Below are 22,564 nucleotides of genomic sequence, written 5' to 3'. Positions count from 1 at the left end.
CATTAACAAATTGAATGGAGCCCTGGAAAGTTTGGGAACCCTCGTAGTATGTTTCAACTAAACTTCAACATCATAGATTATACCAAGTAATTCAGGTTATGGGGGGGTGACTTACTGGTAGAGCGAAAGCCAGCTAATTAGTGCCTATTATCACGAACATTGGTGAGGACAAAAGGTGTATAGAATTTGTGGAATTTTTGCGAATCATAAAGTCAGTCGAGGACATTTACTGCGGTGGTGTAAATTTGCGTCTGTATTCAGTGTATCCCCCTGCTCCGCGAGGTCAGTTGTGCTGACCCGCTCGCGCACCCTTTCTGCTTTCTTTTCTCCCTTTCCGCGTTGTGCTCCGCTTTGGAGGCCGGTTCTGGTTCTTTTTTATTTGTTCGATACTTTGAGAAATCATAGTATGGCATACACGATTCAGTCCGGAATAAAGAAGAAGGTCTGCTATTATTATGATGGTAAGTTAAATCTTTTTTTTTGTCAATTGGTACGCTCTTTCCTCCTCATGATAACCCGTTTATGGATTTGAGCGGGTGAAGAAGATGAAGGTGCTGAGGAAGAGGAGGATGCATAGAAACAAAACGGCATATTTATGTTTTTAATTGCTCCGCCAGGGTCCTTGCAACGGTTATGCATTGTTTACAACTTTAGCGTTTTGTATCCTTTTACGCTTAACTTATATATCCCTTGAGGTGAACCTTCACTCGTTGGTGCTAAACTGAGGAAGACTTTCGACGCTGCGCGGCTTTCGTGTTTGCTTTGCATTTGTCCCTGCGGATCTGTAAAAATATGAGTAGTTGGAAGGCCAGGGTTTGAAAAACTACACTGTAAGGTTACAAGTGTTAACTGATGCTGATATCCTTTCTACAAATAAACTATTTTTAACGCATCTTTTAATGAATGGTCTATTTTTTGTTAATTTACATTGTCCAGGTAAATTACATCTGTATCGTGCACCAGCCGACTGGCGGCATAAATAGTAAACGCCCCAGTACTGAATACTTAACCCAGATAGACTTATTTATATCTAGCAGTATGTTCATATATTTCATTTGTTTGTGGATGTGGCGAAACTTTTGGTCTATGTATATATATTTTTTCTTTTAATGTGTATTTTTATTGTAAACATTCCGTGTTCAGTGACCCACGCGGACATGCCGAATCATAAGTTTTTTTTGGGGGGGGGGTCTCCACTCGCTTTGACTTTTTAAGAGCAGTCTTATTATTTATTTTTTTTATTTTCAAACTTACGGATGTTCACGAATAGCGTCATATTACTAAGAATTATGCACAATGATGCATTGGTTTCCTTTTTTGTATAAGTAGTTATCTTGCTAACGCTAAAATATCTGCATTTTTACTAATTTTTTAACTTGGATGCTTCAGGTTGAGTAAAAGAATTAATGTACATTTAATCTATTCAAAGCAACTTAGAACATTTGAGATTCAATTGGGTGCACTTCTTTTGCTTTTCCGGTAGGAGCACAGGCAGGTGAAGTGTCTTGCTTATTGTCGTACGAGGTTTCAACCCCAACCCCGTGTTTTGAGTCCAAAGCTCTGATCACACCACCCCACCACGAATGTATTGATGGATGAATCAGACTCGTAACTATTTATATATTCTTAAACAGTCTTAAGAGAGAACTTTCATCATTATGCAAAAGTTTCATGGTAAATTCTGCCATTGGGATGCAAATATGACATTTTAACGGCCAGTTACTATTTAATTAACTGAAACTTTTGGGAAAATGCAACAGCTAAAGTGACACTTGCAAGAGTTTCAGTACTTTTTGAGTTAGTTAACAACTTTTTAAATAACTAACAAGTTTGTTGTAGTAGATAAAGCATCGTTTTGTTCCTTGGTTATGACTGTTTATGTTTGCAAGACATATCTAGCTCAAAAATATGCATGGGTGGTTTTGTGTGCACTGCCTATTTGAGATATTACTGTAAATATTCAGTAATATCGAAGTGTTGGTACTGTCAAGGCAAATCCATCCAATCATTTTCTAACCCGCTGAATCTGAATACAGGGTCACAGGGTTCTGCTGGAGCCAATCCCAGCCAACACAGGGCACAAGGCAGGAACCAATCCTGGGCAGGGTGCCAACCCACCGCAGGTCAAGGCAAATCCAAAACTTTATTTCTGTTAGTACTTCACTGATGATTTTTAAGTTATATTGCTTACTGTTGTTTTACTAAAATGTTCCCCCTATCTTAATACACTTTTTTTGACTCTTGGACATCAGCATAAACAGTTTCACATGAATCAGGATTCACACTTTCTCCCTCATAATATTTATTTTAGCAATGGATGCCATTTGACCCCTAAGCATATTGGCTACACCAGCATGCTTAACACTTAGTGTTATTTCCTATAAATACTTCACCTTTGGCTTTGTTTTGTGTAGTGGTCTCAATTTTTTTTTCATTGGTTCTCTGCACTTTGTTTCATTAAAAAAAACTGTCTTGTGTATGCATTTTGCATGCTTCAGATGGATGACCTTTATGAGTACATAGGAGTGGTTTTCTTCTAACAAGCAACACTATCCACATTCACCAACTGTTCTCCTTTGCAGTGGTATATCTGTCACAGTTAATCAGTTTACTTGCATTTCTAGCCAACATTTTTTTTTTATGCTTGTGTCTGGACCTCACCAGTTTCAGTTAACGTCAGTTTCTCAATGATGTTTCTGGTAGTGGAAACCTCTAGATGGAAATTTGTTAGATGACATTTCTAGCCCTCTTTGTAAGAGTTAGTTTTCCTTGGCAAGCTTTGAGAACTTAAAACGTTTCTGAGGGATAAACGTAATGGGTGCCTTCACCTTTACACATGCATCAGTGAGTATTTTTTATTTAATGTGTTAAATTTAGCATGTAGCAATTGTAAATCTGTATACAATTGCAATTTTTAAGTTTATATGGAGAGGATTTTCAAACAGACATTTTTTTGTAAACCAAATTGATTTCTTCTAAAACAACTGTAGGGGAAATATTTAGTTGTTTTCCTCTATGTATTATCTGCATTAGTACCATGAAAAGAGACTGTGTGCTAGGTGCAATATTTATGATATTTTTGCAGATTGGTGTCTCTTGTCAATTGTTTTTATTTATTTGGTTGGTATTGTGGAGGCGTGTATATGCTGTATTGGACTCGTGTGCTGCTGAAATAAGTTTCTGTTCCATGGAGCATAGAAGTTTAATACATGTTAATGGATAATAACATAAAATAATTGTTAATGAGTGAAGTAAATCATTTATCCTTGTACACACACATCATTAAAATTTTATGTATTGTAATGCTCACGATATTGTATATGGCCCATAAAGAGGGTTTTTGGTCGTAATAATGATATAGCATTCCTAAAGTGGCTTAATTCTTTTAATTTTTGATGGGAAATTGACCTGGACAGGTTACCCATCCATCACAGAATCCACTCGTGCACACACTTATACTTGCACAGGAGCCAATTTGCAGTCATCAGTTAAGTGTATCTTAATTTCTTAATGTTCTTAATCATAATAGATATGGGAAAAAATCCATATCACTCGAAGGAAAATGCATACAAACATGGGGAGAAATTATGGCTCTCTATATGGCTAGAATCCAGGTGTGGGAGTTAAACCCTGGACACTAGTTCTGTGAGAGAGTACTGTTATCCATTGCCGTGCTTTGCCACTATATTGGTAATATTTTATAGGTCACCAAGTAACATTTGCCATATTTAATTTTGTTTTATTGTTGTATAATATAGAAGTGTATAGTAACACGATTGTTATGGCTTTTCCTGATCTCCGCTGGTTTCTGGTTAAGTATTGTGTAAGCAGTTTAGAACGGGGTAATACTTAAATTCAGCTGTTTATATTTTTATTAAAATTTTTGTGCAATAATGAAGTGCACATCACATATCTGTATCCATTTTTGTACTTGTGCGTTCAATTTGATAAGTGCAGGATATTGAAACAGATTCTGGTATCATCCAGTGCAAAGCAGGCACCTTTCATAAACATCCAAACCATGTTTGTGATAGGTGCATCACTGCATTGTTAGATACTAAAGAAATTTAGGGATATCTGTGCAAAAAATAATTCATTATCTGTGCCCACTTTAATGCAAATTTGAGGTATACTTTTTCCCTTGGTTTATCTACAGTAGACTGCCTCCCTTGGCATGTATTATAGGGGGTTGTGCCCTGTTACGATTGTATTGTTTTTGAAACCAACATTATGTAGTGCATTGAATGTATTCAAATTTAATTGTGCATCATATTTAATATACAGTATTAAATACTACCTAAGTTTTCCATGATTTGCATATTAACATAGAAAAAATAATGTATTTAAAGTCCAAGCCCCCCCCACATGCATTCATATTGGTCTCTTACTAATTAATTAATCTTTAATCATTCCTCCTAAAAGCTGTATACACAAAAACATTTAAAGGACCCATGGCAGCCCTTCCATATTATTAGGGCAGCAACTAATTATTTTGATAACTGATTAATGTGATTATTTTGTCAATTAATTGATCTGTTGGATTGTAACAAAGTTCATTGGAAATTGAACACAAAATTTGTGAAATGGAACTTTTCACCAAATAAACAAATGTGCATACAATTTTCAATTTATTTTTTACATGATCTAGTAGATGTTTTAAACCAAATATATGCTTTTATACAACATTTATATAATAATACATTGAAAATAAATGGAAATATAACACTAGCAATTCTGACTTTGTTTGTTCAATGAACACACACACACACACACACACACTTAAAAACAATATTTTTCACTATGTATTCAGAATCCCACTAAACACATACTTCAAAGTGAAACGTAATTTAAATTATTACTTTTTTTTTCAGCCTCTGTGAAAGAGAAGTAAAGTATTACCGGCAAAGCATCATGTAAATATCTGACCACCACAATATTCCACACAGAAGAATCTGTTACACCATCGCGACTTTATTAGCCCCCCCCCAGTCTACAGTAATGTTTGAAATTAGTTCAGTATAATGAACATTATCATCATATATTGGGGATATGTCAAGACTACTTTCCTTTTGTAGCAATACAAGTGGTCTAATTTGTGTTAAAAATTAGTTCACCCTTCAATATGTATTATGCAGAGTTTCTTTTAACTGACAGTTTGTATCTTTTTGCATTATCATTTTTGTGTCATTTGCTGTCTTAGGTGTGCTGTTAGATTCTCATGTTTGAAATTGGTTAATCCTGTCACGAAGTCTATTTTACTGGCTACATGAGGTTTGCTGCAGCCTTAATTGCACATAATCGCATCTTCCACCAGACTGTATAAAAGCGATTTGAAGTGCAGTAGCCAACTAGTCCGTAACTTTCGCATTTCCACCCTGCTCCTATATTTTGACTCGGAATGAGCATACATTCGTTGAACGCTGCAACAGGCTAATAGTCCATTCCCAGTGCAATTTGCTAGCATGCAGGAGCTGAGTGTATTCAGCAACATACATTCACGGAACGCTGCAACCAGCTATAGTCGGTCCCCAGTGCAATTTGCCAGCACACCGGAGCTGATTAGTCAGTGCCGTATGTTCGTTTAGCAGCCAGCTCATGACCACTGCCACCCCCTAGCGAATCAACATTACTGTGCCTGGGATTCACCTGCTGCACTAGACTAGTCTGCAAGCATCAGGTGGCCTCTGTATACTTGCATACAGTTTAGTTCGGTGATTTACTGAATTTCATCAATGGCATCAGTTGCACCTTGTACATATAATAATAGATTGTTGCAGTAGTTTTTTTTTTTTTTAATAATTTTACATACTGCCAATAAACTGTAAAAACTATCATTGTTGCAGTAATTGTGATGCTCTTTGCATGAAAAAAGCATTCCATTAAAATTTCTCTTTTTCTTGGTGAATTGTGACGTCTTCTTAAAAATTGCAGCTAAAAAGTATTTGGTGTCCGGGGTGCATTAACCGCACCAAGTATGTGGCATTTTAAGGATTTGGGCAGTGTGGTGGTTAAGGATCTGCGCTGGTATCCCGAAGGTTGCCAGTTTGAATCCCTGTCACTGCCAAATGAGATTCTACTCTGCTGGGCACTTGAGCAAGGCCCTTAACCTTCAATTGCTCCAGGGGCGTTGTACAATGGCTGGCCCTGCGCTCTGACCCCAAGGGGTATGCGAAAACTAACAAATTCCTAATACAAGAAATTGTATAAGGCGAAATAAAACCAAAAAAAAAAGGTGTAATGGTATAACTGTTTTCCTTCCCACATTTCTGGTAAATGTAAAGACTGATGAAGAGTAATATGCATAGTAACAAACCTGGGATAGATCAAAGGTAATTGACTACATACATTTATGTATTGTAGCTGCTAGAAGTGTCTAATCAAATGCTACTGTTAGAATATAGTTCAAATATATTATTAAAATGTCCTATTTGAAGATAAAAGTTGACATTCAGAGGTAATAGAATAATTGATACTTCATAATAATTTGGCATTTTGTTACTCCAGAAATAATATACAGTACAGCTGTATTTTATAAATCTGTTTTTGCAAACCATTTTTATAATCAGGCTTTTTGTAATTTTGAATTGTAAATTTCTGTCATTAATAAAACTTGATTATTAAGCCTACACTATTCTGCTTTTGGGCCTACAGTTATGCACCCTCTAATGATTGTCCTGCTGCTAATCCCTTTCCAGGTTAACCTTTTAATCTGAGGTCCCTACCTGACTTTTGTCTTATTCTATAACTGTGAGCCTCCACTGCAGGAAACAAAGGTTGGTTTCCTTTCTTTTTAATAGCAATGAAAAGTGCCATATTTCTGCTTTTCAATTAAACCATTTAAAAGAGACACTTCAGTGTCAACAGTGTACGTTTAGATATTTCAACCAACAAGTCATAGCCTCCACAACCAACAGCTGACAGTATGTCATCAATCAATGAAATTTTTCTATCCTTTGAGCTGGGCTCTTCAGTTTGTGAAAGCTGTTGGAGCAATATAAGCCTGTTTGGTCTAGTTTATGAACTACATGATATTGTAAAGTGTAGGGCTGCCACTAATGATTATTTTGGTAGTCGACTAATCTTTCAATTTTTTTTTTCTATTAGTCATGATTATTTCATACCTGACTATTTTGATGCCTGCGACCTTTGGTTGTACATCCTGTTCTGGGCTCCAGTGTATGTCATACCTTATCTGCTCACATCTGTCCACCTGTGAATGTCACCCTGATGTCTCTGCAATAACACGATTAAAATTAATAATAATCATTTATTAATTTAGGTATGTTTACAAGCCTTAAATGTTACGCCGTTTGGCTTGCTCTCTCTCTCAGGGGTGGGGATCGATCTGTTCTTAACTCAATTTTTCTTTTTGTAAAAACTTGATTGCTTTGTATGGATTGCAATAAAATTAATAAAAAAAATTAATAATAATCAAATTAAAATAACCACCAGTGAAATATATGAATTTGAAAATATGTTTTTATATTAGTGTGACCATCACAATAAAAAAGAAATACATTAAACAATACAATCTAAAGTGCACATAGTCTTTAAACAAAAAAAGTGTATTTAACTTAACCAAAAATGGCCACTGGTGTGTCTTAAAGTCCAAAATTTTAAATAAAGCTTCAATTCAAATAAAACAATAATGTGCAGTTTATAAAAGATTCAGTTCATATATTCCTGATTGCAGTGCAGGAACGTGAGCATTTCGACATGCTCTGGTGCAAGTCTGGCTGTCTTCTTTGAGACAATGTTCCCAGCTGCTGAGAAGTGTGAGATACTTTGCCTCATTCACCTTCCACCAAGAACGAGGATTTTCTGTCTTCGAGATGAGCTACTCGCCAAAGAACATCAACACCTGGCATGGGATAACAGATAAAAATTAGCCAGTTGGCTACATCTGAAATGTTGACGTGTTTAATATGTACTATTCTTATTTCAATGCATAAATCTTGCATCATTAGTGATCAGTTGTTCATGAGCATCTTCTTCAGTGTTCTCATTGTTGCTGTCTGTTGAGCTAGTAGAGATCTATTTGAAGTTCTCTCAGCTGAAGTTAAAGCACCCTTATCATCTGGTCCTGTTGCTTCTTCGTGCCCCGTGGCAAGCTGGTTGTTTTGAGTAATACTTCCATTCATGGACTGGAGGGCCAGAGCCTGTATTTTGTTTTGAACACTGAACCTCTCTTCTGGTTTCAGGAATTTCAGCTTTCGAAACGCGAGTCTAGTGCAGTTGCAATGATCAGTTTGTTTGTATCATCATCTTTTAAGGTGACGTCTCTTGACCAACGTTCAGTGATCTCCTCTACAGCAGCTGTATCATAATTCAGAAGCCCTTTGACCAGTGGAGGCAGAGCCGAGACAGTCGCATAGCTTTCCCCACTCAAGTATTCTGTAGCACTTTCAAACTCCTGGAGAGCTTTAGCCAGCTCCTCTAAAATGATCCACTGATCAGCTTTGAGGTCTAAGTGTTTTTTCCCTCTTTGTGTTATTGTTGGGTCAGACAGAGTTGCAGTCAGTGACCATCTTTGTTCCAGGAGTCGAGTTATCATAAGTGGTAGAGACATCTTGGACAAGTTTGTGCTCCTGGGTCTCCAACTGTTTTTGTTTGGTCTTCAGCTTGCTTGAAGCCCGTTTACTTTGTTTAAAATGCTCTGCAAGACACCTTACTGCTCCAAGTGTTTTATTGATCTGAGGGTGTTTCAGTGCTTTATTGATCACCAACTGCAAAGTGTGGCTTGCACAGTGGACGGATATCCACTCATGTTTTTCCTGCAAGATGTTAGCAGCTAGGGCAACATTGGAGCCATTGTCATGAAAAACCGCCACAGTTTTGCTTGGAGGATCTCAAACTTTTTAACTGCCTGCTCAATCCATGCACCGATGTTTGTCCCAGTGTTTCGTTCTTCTAATGGCATGATTGTGAGGCTGATGCTAATGAGCTTCCAATCATCACTTATAAAGTAGCAAGTGATACCAAGATAAGCCTCTGTGGCAACACTGGTCCAGGCATCAGCTGTCAGGGCAATCTTGTTCTTGACTGATTTTAAGAACAGTTTTCATCTGAGTAATAACAGATTCATACTTTCTCTCAATGAGCTTTGTAAAATGAGTTCTGAAGGGTGTAGCCTGGATGTAATGTGTTGATCATCTGTTTGAAGCCCTGATCTTCAACCATAGATATAGGTCGCTTGTCATTGACAATCATGTTCAGGATGCTTTCTGTAAACACTTTGCCATTTGGGCAGTGCAAGAGCCTCTCTTCAGGATAAACCCGTCTACACTCCTTTTGCTTAGTACCACTGAAACATAAAGAGCAATAGAGAGAGATGTTTTAATCATCACACTCTAAAGAAAAGTGTTGTAATTTACCACATCATGTTCTATATTATGTGAAAATAAAAAAATAACGGACTAAAATATGTAACAAGCTAATTACTTATATGCTCCAAAACACAAGTTACCTAACCTGAGAGATGGTTTACTATTCATATGAACTCAAATATTATACGAAGAAGAAAAAAAAAAACTAGGATGGCTCGGCTACTCCTATTCACTCATTTACTATAACGCCAAACACATTAGCAAACATAACTGGAATTATATTCACTTAACCCTTAAACAGCCGGAACCGGCTATAGTTGGTTCCCAATGCAGTTTGCCAGCATGCTGGAGCCGAGTATAATCAGTGATGTATATTCATTTGAAGCTGCAACTGGCTATAGTCGTGTCGTGACCTGAGCCTCTATTGAAGGTTTTGTTTATGACGCGTCGACAATAAAAAATTTGTGTCTGCAATTTTTTGTAGTTGACGTCATTGATTACGTCGACTAATCGTTGCAGCCCTAGCGAAGTGTGCCTTAAAGGCAAGTATGTAATGTAGTCCACTAAAGCATTTAATTGCATTCAGTTATTCCTGTTTTTGGATACAACTCAATGTTCTAAATATATTTAATAATTAAAACGTGATAACAGGTCTCTTGAAGTAACAAAAAAAAAGTTTCATCTTTCAAATCAGCTAACTAAGTCTTCGAATGCACCTGCATATAACACAATGTGTGCATTTTTTTAAATTGTTCCATTCTGTTGAGGTATGACAAACATGAGACATTAAAGAGATAAGATGTTTTCCTTCTTTGGTCAATTCCAAATAAATAGGTAATACAAAATAAAGTCTCAATTCTGACCAGTCAAATGCTTTCAAGTTTTACAGGAGAGAACACTAAATTTGTTGGTCAACTCCAAATATATAAAATAAAATCTTAATTCTAAAATCTAAAAGCTTCCCAGTTTTAAAAGAGAGCACAAAGTAAATTCTTTGGTTAATTCCAAATAAATAAGGTAGGTATCACTGCAAAATAAAATTGCAAAAAAATGTCTATACTGTATCCTTTCCTTTGTATAGATTTTCGCAAATAGAAAAAAACTTTCTTTATATATTTGTAGTACAAATTCAAGTAGCTTTCAAATGTAGGAAAACCATCAAAATTGATATATTCACTCATTTGTGGTCAGCTTATACTCCAAGTCAAGTTCAAGTTGTGGAGCATGCATTGGTACAGTGTGTTGCCGCACCCACTACACGATGAAAACGCGGGATTCCGGTTGACAACACCCCAGGCAGAAACGTGGTCCAGTCCCACCCTCCGGAAATGACCCTTTATCTGTGGCAGCCAGGTGTTACATAGGTGACCCCTTGGCCTGGTTGAGCCACTTGGGTCCCCAACAATGAGGATCTTAAGACCTGGATCACCCTCTGAGAATCATGCTACATAGCCGCAGTGCTGTAACTGACGCTCCCCCACAGTGCAGGTAATGTGCCTCATTCGGGACTCCATCAGCAACCTCTCACTCAACACAAAGTGAAACGAATGGTACCCAAGGATTTTCTGGAGAGACACAGTACCAAAGAAGTCCAGTCTTCGTCTTGGGTCACTGGATAGCGTCCATGTCTCTCAACCATATAGCAAGACAGGAAGCACCTGGACTCTAAAGACTTGGACCATCGTCCTTTTGCATAGATATCGGAAGCACCACACACCCCTTTCCAGTGACCTCATGACCCCCCCTATGCTTCCCCAATCTGTCTACTGACTTCATAGGAAGAGTCACCAGAGACATGAATGTCACTACTAAGGTAAGTAAACCTCTTGACAAGGTCCACACATTCTCTGCAGACAGACACTGCTGATGGCTGTGCCCAAGAGGTCATTAAAGGCCTGGATCTTATTTTTATCCAGGACACTCGCAAGTCCAGACACCCAAACTCTTCGCTCAGTCTCTTTACCTTGGGAGTCAATGGAGGCTGTGATTACCCCAAAAGCAAACAAAAAAAATGGCACAGGAAATCCCCATTAGTGTAGCAGTTGCTTAGGTCTGGGACTGCAGTGAGTCTTGCATTGGGAATGCAGCAGTTCACAACCTGTGGTGGAGTTACGTGAAAATAATATTGGTAATGGCGGAAAACACCAAATAAAGGACAAATTACAAAATGAAGTCTGTGATCAAGAAATTAGATTTTTTTGAAATCGTATCAATAAGGACCACTGAAGTTTTTGAGACACTTCACAGTTTCTTATCTGAGAACCAGGGAAGTCTGGTCAGGGTATTATGTCATTATGAATAGTAAAAAAACTAATTATAATAACATAAAATACATTTTCCCGTTGGTCTGCGCTATAAATTTGTTTTTTGTATGATTTCAATAATTTTGACCATTTTTATAGTCAAAATCGCTGAATTTGTGCATCTTCTGTTCAAATACAGAGGAGGAACATGAGGTGTGGCAGCGACGAACCTCACTTCGTACTGTGCTCTTTCTGCACACTGGGTTGATACATGCAATTGGTGCATGCCTGTTGCTGTCTCTCTGTATGTCGCCAATATAATGGTTGCAGACATGTTTATTATACACCATGACTTTCCACAGTCTGGCTAATATCTTTAATGAATGTGTATGACCTATTTAGTCTTGCTGATCGGACATAAAACCACAGTGAAAAGGGACAAGGTGAGGCAGGCAGTACCGTGCTGCACCAAAGGGGGGCAGATGTGAGCCCAACAGGTGTTTGTTGCTGCTGTTCTTCGCAGAGGCTGTGGGCGCCAATAAGGTTCATTCAGTTGTCGGTTCCAATTTTTTATTTAATTATATTCTCAATAAACATTGATACCAAGCTCCTGCATAACCAGATGTGGAAAAGCCTTATTTTTCTATATTAAACTGTTAACTTTTGCATTTTTATAATTAAACTATAGACCACAGGGGTTACCTGTTAATTTTTTTATTGGCTGAATGAAATTCTGTAGGCTTATTGTGCAGTGACCATAAATATACTATAATAAAATTCTCTTAAAACCAATAAAATATGTACAGAAAATATTTGACAGCATTGATGAAAATTAAATGTTTCTCATAATTACAAGTTGTCTTGTTGATTTTCTGTAATGTGCTTATCTGAAACAGTGCTTAATTTCTAAAAAGTTCATGTGCCTAACAAAAAATATATACAGTAATCCCTCCTCGATCGCGGGGGTTTCGTTCCAGAACCCCCCGCGATAGATGAAAATCCGCGAAGTAGAAACCACATGTTTGTATGGTTATTTTTATATATTTTAAGCCCTTATAAACTCTCCCACACTGTTAACATTATTAGAGCACTCTAGACATGAAATAACACCCTTTAGTCAAAAGTTTAAACTGTGCTCCATGACAAGACGGAGATGACAGTTCTTTCTCACAATTGAGTACAAACATATCTTCCTCTTCAAAGAATGCGTGTCAGGAGCAGAGAATGTCAGAGAGAGAGAGAGTAAAGTAAACAATCAAAAATCAATACGTGCTTTTGGGCTTTTAAGTATGCCGTGATAAAGCAGCATTTTTTTAGAGGAGCGTCCGTATCCTCTAGGCAAACAGCCTCTGTGCAAACAGCCCCTCTGCTCACACCCCCTCCGTCACGCACAGAGAATGTCAGAGAAAGTGAGAAAGTGAGAGAGACAGAGAAAAGCAAACAAGCACCGCGCGGGAAGCATATCGTATATTATTGAGGAGTTTTATTTAATATGTAATACATGCTCTGATTGGGTAGCTTATAAGCCATCCACCAATTGCATCCCTTGTATGAAATCAACTGGGCAAACAAACTGAGGAAGCATGTACCATAAATTAAAAAAAACATTGTCCGCAGAAATCCGCAAACCAGCGAAAAATCTGTGATATATATTTAGATATGCTTACATTTAAAATCTGCGATGGAGTGAAGCCACGAAAGTCGAAGCGCGATTATAGCGAGGGATCACTGTACTGTATATTCTCATTAAAAACATCCAAGGTGGGGGGGAAAAAAGAAAATATTCACATGGCTAGTGTTACATAATCCAGATATCCATTATCCACTCATGCTGAAAATGTGCAAGATGTATGCATTTTTTTTTTTTTTTTGCTAAATATTTCTGGAAAACTCGGTCTACAATATAAACGGAAAAGGCACTTTCCCAGAATAATGATGTACCAAACCCTCAGCTCCTATCCTTCCTTTTTCTTTCTCCACTTAACCAATTGCACGATAAATGTCTTTGTAAAATTTAAACTAGTTATAAACTTAAACCATGGAGACTAACTTTAAAAACATTCTTAGTTATACATGTTTAATTATGCCATCCATTTAGGGTTGCCCCCATCCCAGCAAGCATCGTGCGCGAGGCAGGAACAGATCCTGAACAGGGTGACAGCTCATCGCAAGGTGAATACGAGCACACACATACACACTAGCAGGGTCAATTTAACATCACAAAACCCCACATCCTACCTGACTTTGAAAGGAAACTGAAGCACGCCGAGTAAACCAGAAAAACAGGCAGGGAACACCCGGGACCCCTTGCTGCTAGGCAGCAGTGCAACCTCCATGCCACTGTGCCCCCACATGATTAATACATGCTTTAATTCATTTCATCATGAAAATAATATCAAGTATTTATCTTAGCATTCTAAATGTTCAGAGAGCAGGAATATAATGAAATTAATGTATTCTGTGTGGTGATCGCTGCCTGCGCCGCCTCTTAGAGCAAGAGGAAGTCAGTTTAAGAAGCACGTAGCGATTAACATGGCTTGGGGAAACACGTAACACAAAGCATTTAATGTGCTACATAACTTACAATGGGGTTTGAGAAAATCTAGTAAATTAAATGCTCATTTTAAGATGAAGTTTAGTTTATGATGTTTTACTTTAATGACAACTTACGAGAATAAAGTCAACATGTCACACTATTACACAGTACCCAGGTACATTACACGGTATTGAAAAAAAATAAAACAAGTACAACTTGGCTTGTAGTCTTATCCAGTAGTATAGAAACTGTATTCACACATTTGAACTTAATGGTCCACATCCGACCTTTTAAAACCAAAGTCTCTCCAGACAACAGACATGGCTCCTTTTTTCGTCAAAAGTTTTCCTGTGTCATCATGTTCAACTTTATTGTCTGCTACAACTTCAGTTTCGTAATGTTCTCTGTCCATTTTCACCGTTCAGTACCTCCACTAATGCATGTACTCTGTTGCATTTGTGTTTAGCGGTGCAGCAAGGAAAAAGATCCCCCACTTAAACAGTCTCCTGCTGCGCCACGTTCCGAACTTTGTTTAGCCTATTTAAACCGGTGTTGCGGTATAAAAAAAATCTTTATCATAAGAAAAATAAACGTTTTTTTGGTATGAACCAGTACTACTCATGATTTGACACACCTGTCTGTGAAGTTCAAGGCTTAACGAGCTAATCCAACTAATTTGGTGTTTCAATAATTAGTATTAAGCAGTTACATGCATTTAAATCGGCAAAATTACAAGGGTATCCACATTTTTGCTCAGCCAGTTTTTCACATTTGATTAAATTTCATGCAACTAAATACTGCTTCACTAAAAATTTTTGTTCATAGAGTAAATTATTATGCAGGGTGAGAAGGGTTCCCAAACTTTTTCATATGACTATATCCTCTATCTCTCTGTCATGTAAAATTTGTGTTGTTTTAAAAGCTAACATGAAACAACCATATAACACTGAACTTCAGTAAATAAATGCACCTTGTGTTTGAGTAAGCTATTTACTCTCATGTCAGACTTTATTTTTTTTCCCTTAAGAAGACGAAACACACACGTAAGGTTCACATGTACTGTATACCAGCTGGTACATTTAAATTCTTGCTGCTTGTAAGTGAAATGTAGTTGGCTATTGTTTGAAATGATTGCATTTGGTACAAACAGTCATTGTTAAAAAGAAAACATTTTTAACTTGGCTATTACTGTGGATTTGACAAGTATCTAAAATTTTCATGGTAACCTCTCAAAGCTGTTTTGTGTAAGAAGTCTTAGAACTTAGAGTTCCGATTTATAGGCTGCAAGGTCATTAATTTGTAGTCAGAAGAAAATTCAGTTTCATAATGTTTACAAAAGACTGTACCACTGTTCTTATTAGCATTTTATTCACTTTTGTAACACATTGAATCTCGGAAGACTTTTAAACAAGTGCACTCCCTCAAAAGAAATTTAACCATCTTTATACAGATAAATATAACCAAAAAATGTGTACAAATTTGTATGTATCCTTCACCCTCACACCTCTGGTAAGTAAAAGTCAGTAGTGAATATATATACTTTTCAAATACTGTGTCCAATTTGGGAATATCTGCATCATGACAACCCTATTAGCTGGGCTGTTCATGTATTTGTTGGATTTGTTTTAAGTGATCGAATGATGATTAAATATATTGAATTCAATAAAATATTGAATTTTTTAAATTGTTTTGTATCTGTTTTTGTAAATGTTAAAGATGGTGTGTAATAATTTGTTTACAGAAATGAGCTCTTGCTTCCAATCCTGTACCATGATAGTCTAATACATAGCCCATGGACCATCAAAATCAAATGGAGATTTGACGAATATGAGCCATTCAACAGAGTTAGCAAAAGGATCAAGGGCAAAGCCATCATTGGTATATATAGATGTACCATTCTGCATTATTCACAGATTAACAATTTAAGTGTAAAATGAATTTATAATTGGAGTTTGCATTTAGTCATTCTGGTCTTTTTTCCCCCAAAATGATGCATCACAAAATTATATGTATTATAACCAGTTCTTTTTTTTTAATTTATTTATTTTTTTTAGATTTTCTTAATGCACATAAAGTTAATGTTCAAGTTTTCTGGGGATATTGTTAAATAGTAAGTATAAGTTCACTATAATTGTCGTAATTTTTTCTTTTTTTAATTTAGGTGACATTGGTAACTACTATTATGGACAAGGTCATCCAATGAAACCTCACAGAATCCGTATGACTCACAATCTCCTTCTGAATTATGGTCTTTATAGGAAAATGGAAATATATGTAAGTGTATATTTTGTCTTAGAATGAGCTACTGTTTATACAATTTTTTGCTTTGGTAAATCCATTTTCTTTTTATAGAGACCACATAAAGCTACAGCAGAAGAAATGACAAAGTACCATAGTGATGATTACATTAAATTCTTAAGGTCAATAAGACCTGAAAACATGTCTGAATACAGCAAGCAAATGCAACGATGTAAGTATATATAATTTGTGATCAAATGTGCTTTTTTTTTTAAATGTAAATGTTTGAATATCAAAATATGATGGGAACAAGAAAATTTAAGTAAAAAGGTAATGGATCACACATGGAAAATACAGGAAGGCCCTCTTGCTTTCCACCCTGAAGGGGTATTTTGGAGGCTTGCTCATCAGTGAAAGAAGGGTACAATGTGTAAGTTTTTGTGCAGACTGGCAAAATAACTCTAGTTCTGCCTCATTTAGGCCTGTCAGACAAAAATAAGGTTTGAATATTCAAATTAAAACTGAATATATTTGAATATTTTCTTAAACTGGGGTTAATGATTCTGGGCACAACATGTACATTTTTATGTGCTTTTTCAATATTTTATTATGGTAATAATATTATGGTAACATCCACAGTGAGGACCACAGTAAGACCAAACACCAACAGGGGAAAAAAAATGAACATTAAATAGATCTATGGATTAAGAGTGAATGAGACAAAATCAGTAAGACAGGAAAAAGAAAATAGAAAAAGTACTTTGTAAAGGGGTTTGGCTAGAAGTTTTACTAATTCAGATAAGAAGCTAACCATTCAAAGTGACAAAAATTGCTGATTGCGGAGGCGAAGTTCAAAAACAGATCTGTAAAATACTGTAAATTTGCTCATCTGGATTAACTTTATCCCAAAAATCAGTGCAGATTAAATAAACTGTTCTTTTAAAATTGAATGTTGGCTTTTGCCTTTGAATATGACCTTTTTTTTTTAAAGAAATTTAAATTATAATTGAATGGCCCTAGCATCATTATAGTTATCATAGTAGTTTTACAGAGATATATGCAGAAATGGGAAAAGGATAAAACTAAGTATTCGATGGTGTCATTTAGGAAACATCCTGGTCCAAAATAAATTTATTCCAAAAATGAAAAGACTAGGGAAATTGCCCAAGTGAATGAATTAAGGAATTATTTTGGGGGGAAACTCCAGTAAAATGATCATTCTTTATGAAGATTTTTACAAAGAGAAAAAATTGCATTTGAAGCTAAGAGGAATGGTGTTTTTGTCTGTAACATTATAATTGAGTTATGGCAGTTATCAACCAGGAAGTGGGGAACAAAAACTCCACTCCAATTAATAACTCCAGTGTGAATCATAGGGATTTCGAAGGATTTTTCGCATTTTTCTAAGGTCTTGTGAGGAAGTGCTTAATCTCCCAATGGTAAAAGGGACTATTAAGAAGGTACTGTGTGATTTGGAAATTGTATGTAGTGGGAAAAGTCCTGCTTAGATAGGTTGAAATCAAACAAATCCTCAGGACAAGATTATACTTATACTCGAGTTCTTAAGGAGGTTAGCAAGTGCATATTGACACATTTTTATGAAGTTACTATGCACTGGGGAATTTCAAAGGATTGGAAAATAGCAAATAATTATTTTGTTATATAAAAAGGGTGATTGGGCAGATTCAAGCACCTATAGGCCAGTAAGCTTAGCATGTCTCACAGGTAAATTAATGGAAGAATTACTAAGAATAAGATTGAGGAACACATGAAAAGAACAGTTTTACTGAACATTTAGCATGGATTCCGACAAGGGAGGCCATGTTTTACCAACCTGCTTGAATTTTAGGAGGAAACAACAAAAGGATTCCATCAATGTGAAGCATATGATATTATTTATCTTTCAGAAAGCGTTTCATAAGGTGCTATATGAGAGGTTGGGCATCAGGCTAAAAAGTGGGTGTTCAGGGTGTTGTGTTTAAACGAAAAAAAATTGACCCAGACTAAGGAAATAGTGTGTTATGGAATCAGCTGATGTTAAGAGTAGTGTCCCATAGGGGTTGGCGCTAGGGTCTCTGCTATTTTTAGCATATATAGATGATTTTGGTATAAGTAAAAAGCTGGCTAAGTCAGCACATGATACCAAGATAGGTAGATTTGCAGATAATCTAGAAACCATTGAATCATTTTAAAGGGATTTGAGGCAGTGTATTGGCTTGGGCAGATTTGTGGCAGATAATGTTTAAGTAAATGTAAAGTTTTACACATAGTAAGTGGAAAAAAAAAATCTACAAAGTTGTCTGTTTTACTTGCATTTTTATCACTCTTTAATATTGTTTTTTATCAGTATGCTGCTGCTGGAATATGTGAATTTCCCCTTGGGATTAATAAAGTATCTATCTCTCTATCTAGTACCTCCCATTGTGTAGTCAAACATAACATTTTATGAGAAGAACTCCTATCAGTATCAACTGCCAGACAGTGTTCAGATGCCATTAGGAAGGCTAACTGAATGTTTGATTTTATAGCACGATGTGTAGAGTACAAGTCAAAGGGAGTTATGCTGAAGCTTTATAATGCAGTGGTGAGGCCTCATGTGGAGTACAGCATATAGTTTCGGTTCTTGAAGGAGACATGAATGTTTAAAATTATAAATGGAATTAGTACAGTGGATCAGGACTATTGAAATTAGTTCATTAAGAACACAGGAAACTGTGCACAGACATTAAGAGGTTTTTCCTTACAGAGACTTAGCCAGATGGGATTTTCAAAACTAGACAATGTTATTTTGGAAGATTTAATTGAATAAGACTGGTAAGCCTAGTTGGGCTGAATGACCTGTTCTTGTGTAGATTTCATTTGTATTGGTGAACACTAACCAATATGCACTTTTTACTTTCTCGTATCGGGAAAGTATTGTAATTGTCCAAAGATTCCATGTTGAGATTTTGATGAATCTCTACATTTTAGACCTCCCTGACTTTCTCATATATGAAATATAGGGAAATTGGAATGCTCCAAAAATTCCATTTAGAGGTTTTGATAAATCTCAACGTTTTAGACCTCCCTGAGTCAGAAAATACTATTTTTGGAATTGTGTGTGTGTGTATTTAAAAATGATAACTTGAGTATGCTTTCATTTAGGTCAAGAGTTCCCAAAATGGTCGATATCGACCCCCTGGGGGGGTGAACTTTATAGGGGTGGATAGTTTCAATAAAAAAATTTGGGGGTCGACGACAGCAAAAATAGACCCCCTTACTACTGCTATTTGTTTGTTACTTCAAAATATCTATGATTCCAATAGGTACCTAATTAAGAAGTAAAATAATTCAAAACCACACTTTTTTGATAAAAACACATTAAATACCAAACTTGCGAACGAGAAGGTAAAATGTGTCATTTAAAAGAGTCACACGTAAGAATGCATGAAAATACATGTAGCACAAACATGTCTGTTCATTGTCTTATCGAACGTATCAAAGCAAGTGCGGACATGAAAAGCCGTTGCATGTCCGCACTTGCTTGCGGTGAGACATAATGACGGATATTCGATATTAGCAGAATCTATCAGTCTTGCATGGTCATGCTTTCATAAAAAACTATAAATTGGTTCGTTTGATGTGACATGTACTTATTTGTGATTTGAACTTTGAATATAATTATTTATTGAGGAGCAGTACTACAAAAAAGAAAATCAGAGGACACAGTTTATTTATTTGAGTTTGAACAAAAATCTTCTGTTTCAAGTAAGTACATACTTTATTGTTGTTGTTTTTTTTATCACAGGGGCTGTCGAAAATGTTTTGTTAATAAAAGTTTTTATTTCTTCAGATTACAATATGACTGAACCAAAAAGGAAATGCAGACAGTACAGCTTGGAATATTTGTACTTATTTTCAATTTATTTATTTAGTTCATAAATGTCAAAAATGTAAAAAAAAAAACTCTGCTCGTATTTTTTTGCTTTAATTTTCGTTAGTGCAGGTTTCGGTATTAAATGTTGCACAAGATAATGCCATATTCCGTTGTCCTTTTATCTTTTTCAATCATTAATTACAAGTGATTATAATGAAAAGTTTGATATCTAGTTAAATATTTAATATCGAGTACTGTACAAATGTATTATTTTGAGTAAGTAAAGTAAATGACTAGGGGGTCGACAGTTTTAAAAGTTTTTGGTAAAGGGGTCTGCGGCTGAAAAAAGTTTGGGAACTCTTGATTTAGGTCAACCAAATTTTACATACAAGTATTAGGTACAAAACGTAGATTACTTTTCAACTTTTGGGCTATTTCCGTTAACTGGAAGTGGTACTTTACCTTTTATTCATGCAGGTACAGAGTCCGATTTATTCATCTTTTATAATATCTGAGTATACGAGAAAGTCTAGGGGAGACCACTCCCGATTTTTTAACAATGCATTGATTTCAATATAAATGAACAGCAGAGATGCTCGCACACTAATTAATCAAGCTTTACTTTAAAGAGATGACTTGTAATGAGAGATTGGTACCACTTTGAGCAGCAGATGAGCTCACTTCAACAGAGCAGACATCTCATTCCGACACCATACAACAGAGTTAACAGAAGAACAGTATTAAGCCCAAAGGCATCCAAAGTAGTCATAAAACCAGCCAATAAATGCATTGCTGACTTTAGAATATTTTTCAATTGCTACAGATTATATTAATAGCAAAGTAGACATCAGAATAGTGCATCACCAAGCCAGACTGAACATATGTATAAAGCAAAAGACTAAGTGCAGTTGCTGTGCAATATGTGCCCACACTTGGCTAAGCACAGAAAGAGATCAAAGTAAAACATATGGAGCTTCCTCTGTACAACTGTGTTAGGATTTTCCACACCCAGATCATCTACAATTGAACTTGGCACATTTTATTCAGTCCAACTCTGTTTGAGGCCTTTTCTCATACTGTTTGATAGCAGAATATCAGGTAGATAAGTCATGTAATTAAGGACCAAGAACAATATATGGCTTTTACATTATGTTGTGTAATTTTTTTAAATTGATGTTCTATACTTTGTCATCATTAACAGTACACATTGATGACTTTGGCTGTACGCACAACCTCCTGCTGAAGGTAATAGTGAGTTACTGTCTGCACCGATTGATTTGCACAGTTTGATTATGAAATGTGATCATACTACCTGGAAAGGCACCTATCAATCAGAAATCACCTGTTTTTTTATAATTGACAAGTAAATACAGTATGTACATTTGATGCTAAAAAGCATTTTTTCCTCATTAAAAATAAATAAATGAATAGCCCTAGTGGTCTGATTGGGTTGGCACAGTCCTCCTGAGGCCTACCCACAGTGATGGATAATTATTTAAAGTGTACTTTAATGTTGCTTGACTGCGCTTTAGACTTGTTTTTAATAAACAGAAGAGTATTCTTAAATTTTGTTTTTGAATTTTTCAAATTTTTTTGTTTCATAGTTAACGTTGGTGAAGACTGTCCTGTGTTTGATGGTTTATTTGAATTTTGTCAGTTGTCGACAGGTGGATCAGCTGGTGAGTATGTTTTAGTTATTTGCCAATGTAATCTGATAACCATATAGTATTAAATTGTTTGTAAAATGTACCTGTAAGCAAGCAGTTTTTGCAAAACCTTGATTTTTATTAAATGAAAAGGTCTGGTATAATAGGTAGACCCATATACATTTTCCATTTCTGTTTTCAGACATGCTACAGTATGTTTCCAGCATTCTTCTCTCTTTTTCAGATTTTATTATTGCTTAGTACAGTATACAAAAATAAAATTTCCAAAAATGTAGTAAGTTCTTGATGGAACCTCAAAAATCTTGCCTTCTGGAGATTATACTCCATTTACATAATTTTTGGTTTTCAAGGTCCCAGCTCACCCAGCATTCTACAGTTAGAGAGGTAGATTATTGGTATAAGTACATGTGTGCACTTACTGTACATGAGCATTATATGTTGCACTTGTGTATAACCAAGCAGCAAACACACAATGCATATTTAACACAGTGTCTGGTCACAGATCTTTTCTTTGCATTTGCCAGTTTTATGCATTAAAAATTTAAAATCAAAGAATTAAAACTCCCTCCACATTATGAAACATTTACAGGAAGAATAGCAAACGAGACAATAATGTATATGCTTGTAGTTTATCAAAGAATTCCAAGAAATTTGTAAGTTCTTTTCTGGTATGCGAGAGCGAATACTTTCATGTGTAG

At 36.0% G+C, this 22,564-nt stretch overlaps 1 protein-coding gene across 1 annotated transcript in view; it reads left to right on the top strand.

The window, feature by feature from the left end:
* The first annotated feature begins 312 nt into the window (after positions 1-312).
* Positions 313-22,564, top strand: part of LOC120525557 (histone deacetylase 2) — a 67,795-nt gene continuing 45,543 nt past the window's right edge. Inside the window, exons 1-4 of the mRNA XM_039747953.1 lie at positions 313-461; positions 16,267-16,379; positions 16,458-16,575; positions 21,804-21,878. Coding sequence (XP_039603887.1) covers positions 407-461; positions 16,267-16,379; positions 16,458-16,575; positions 21,804-21,878 — 361 coding nt within the window. The 5' untranslated portion in view covers positions 313-406. The remainder of the gene's footprint in view (positions 462-16,266; positions 16,380-16,457; positions 16,576-21,803; positions 21,879-22,564) is intronic.

The sequence above is a fragment of the Polypterus senegalus genome, chromosome 3 (genome assembly GCF_016835505.1).
Source record: "Polypterus senegalus isolate Bchr_013 chromosome 3, ASM1683550v1, whole genome shotgun sequence".
NCBI lineage: Eukaryota > Metazoa > Chordata > Cladistia > Polypteriformes > Polypteridae > Polypterus > Polypterus senegalus.
This window is presented reverse-complemented; position numbering and strand designations above follow the sequence as displayed.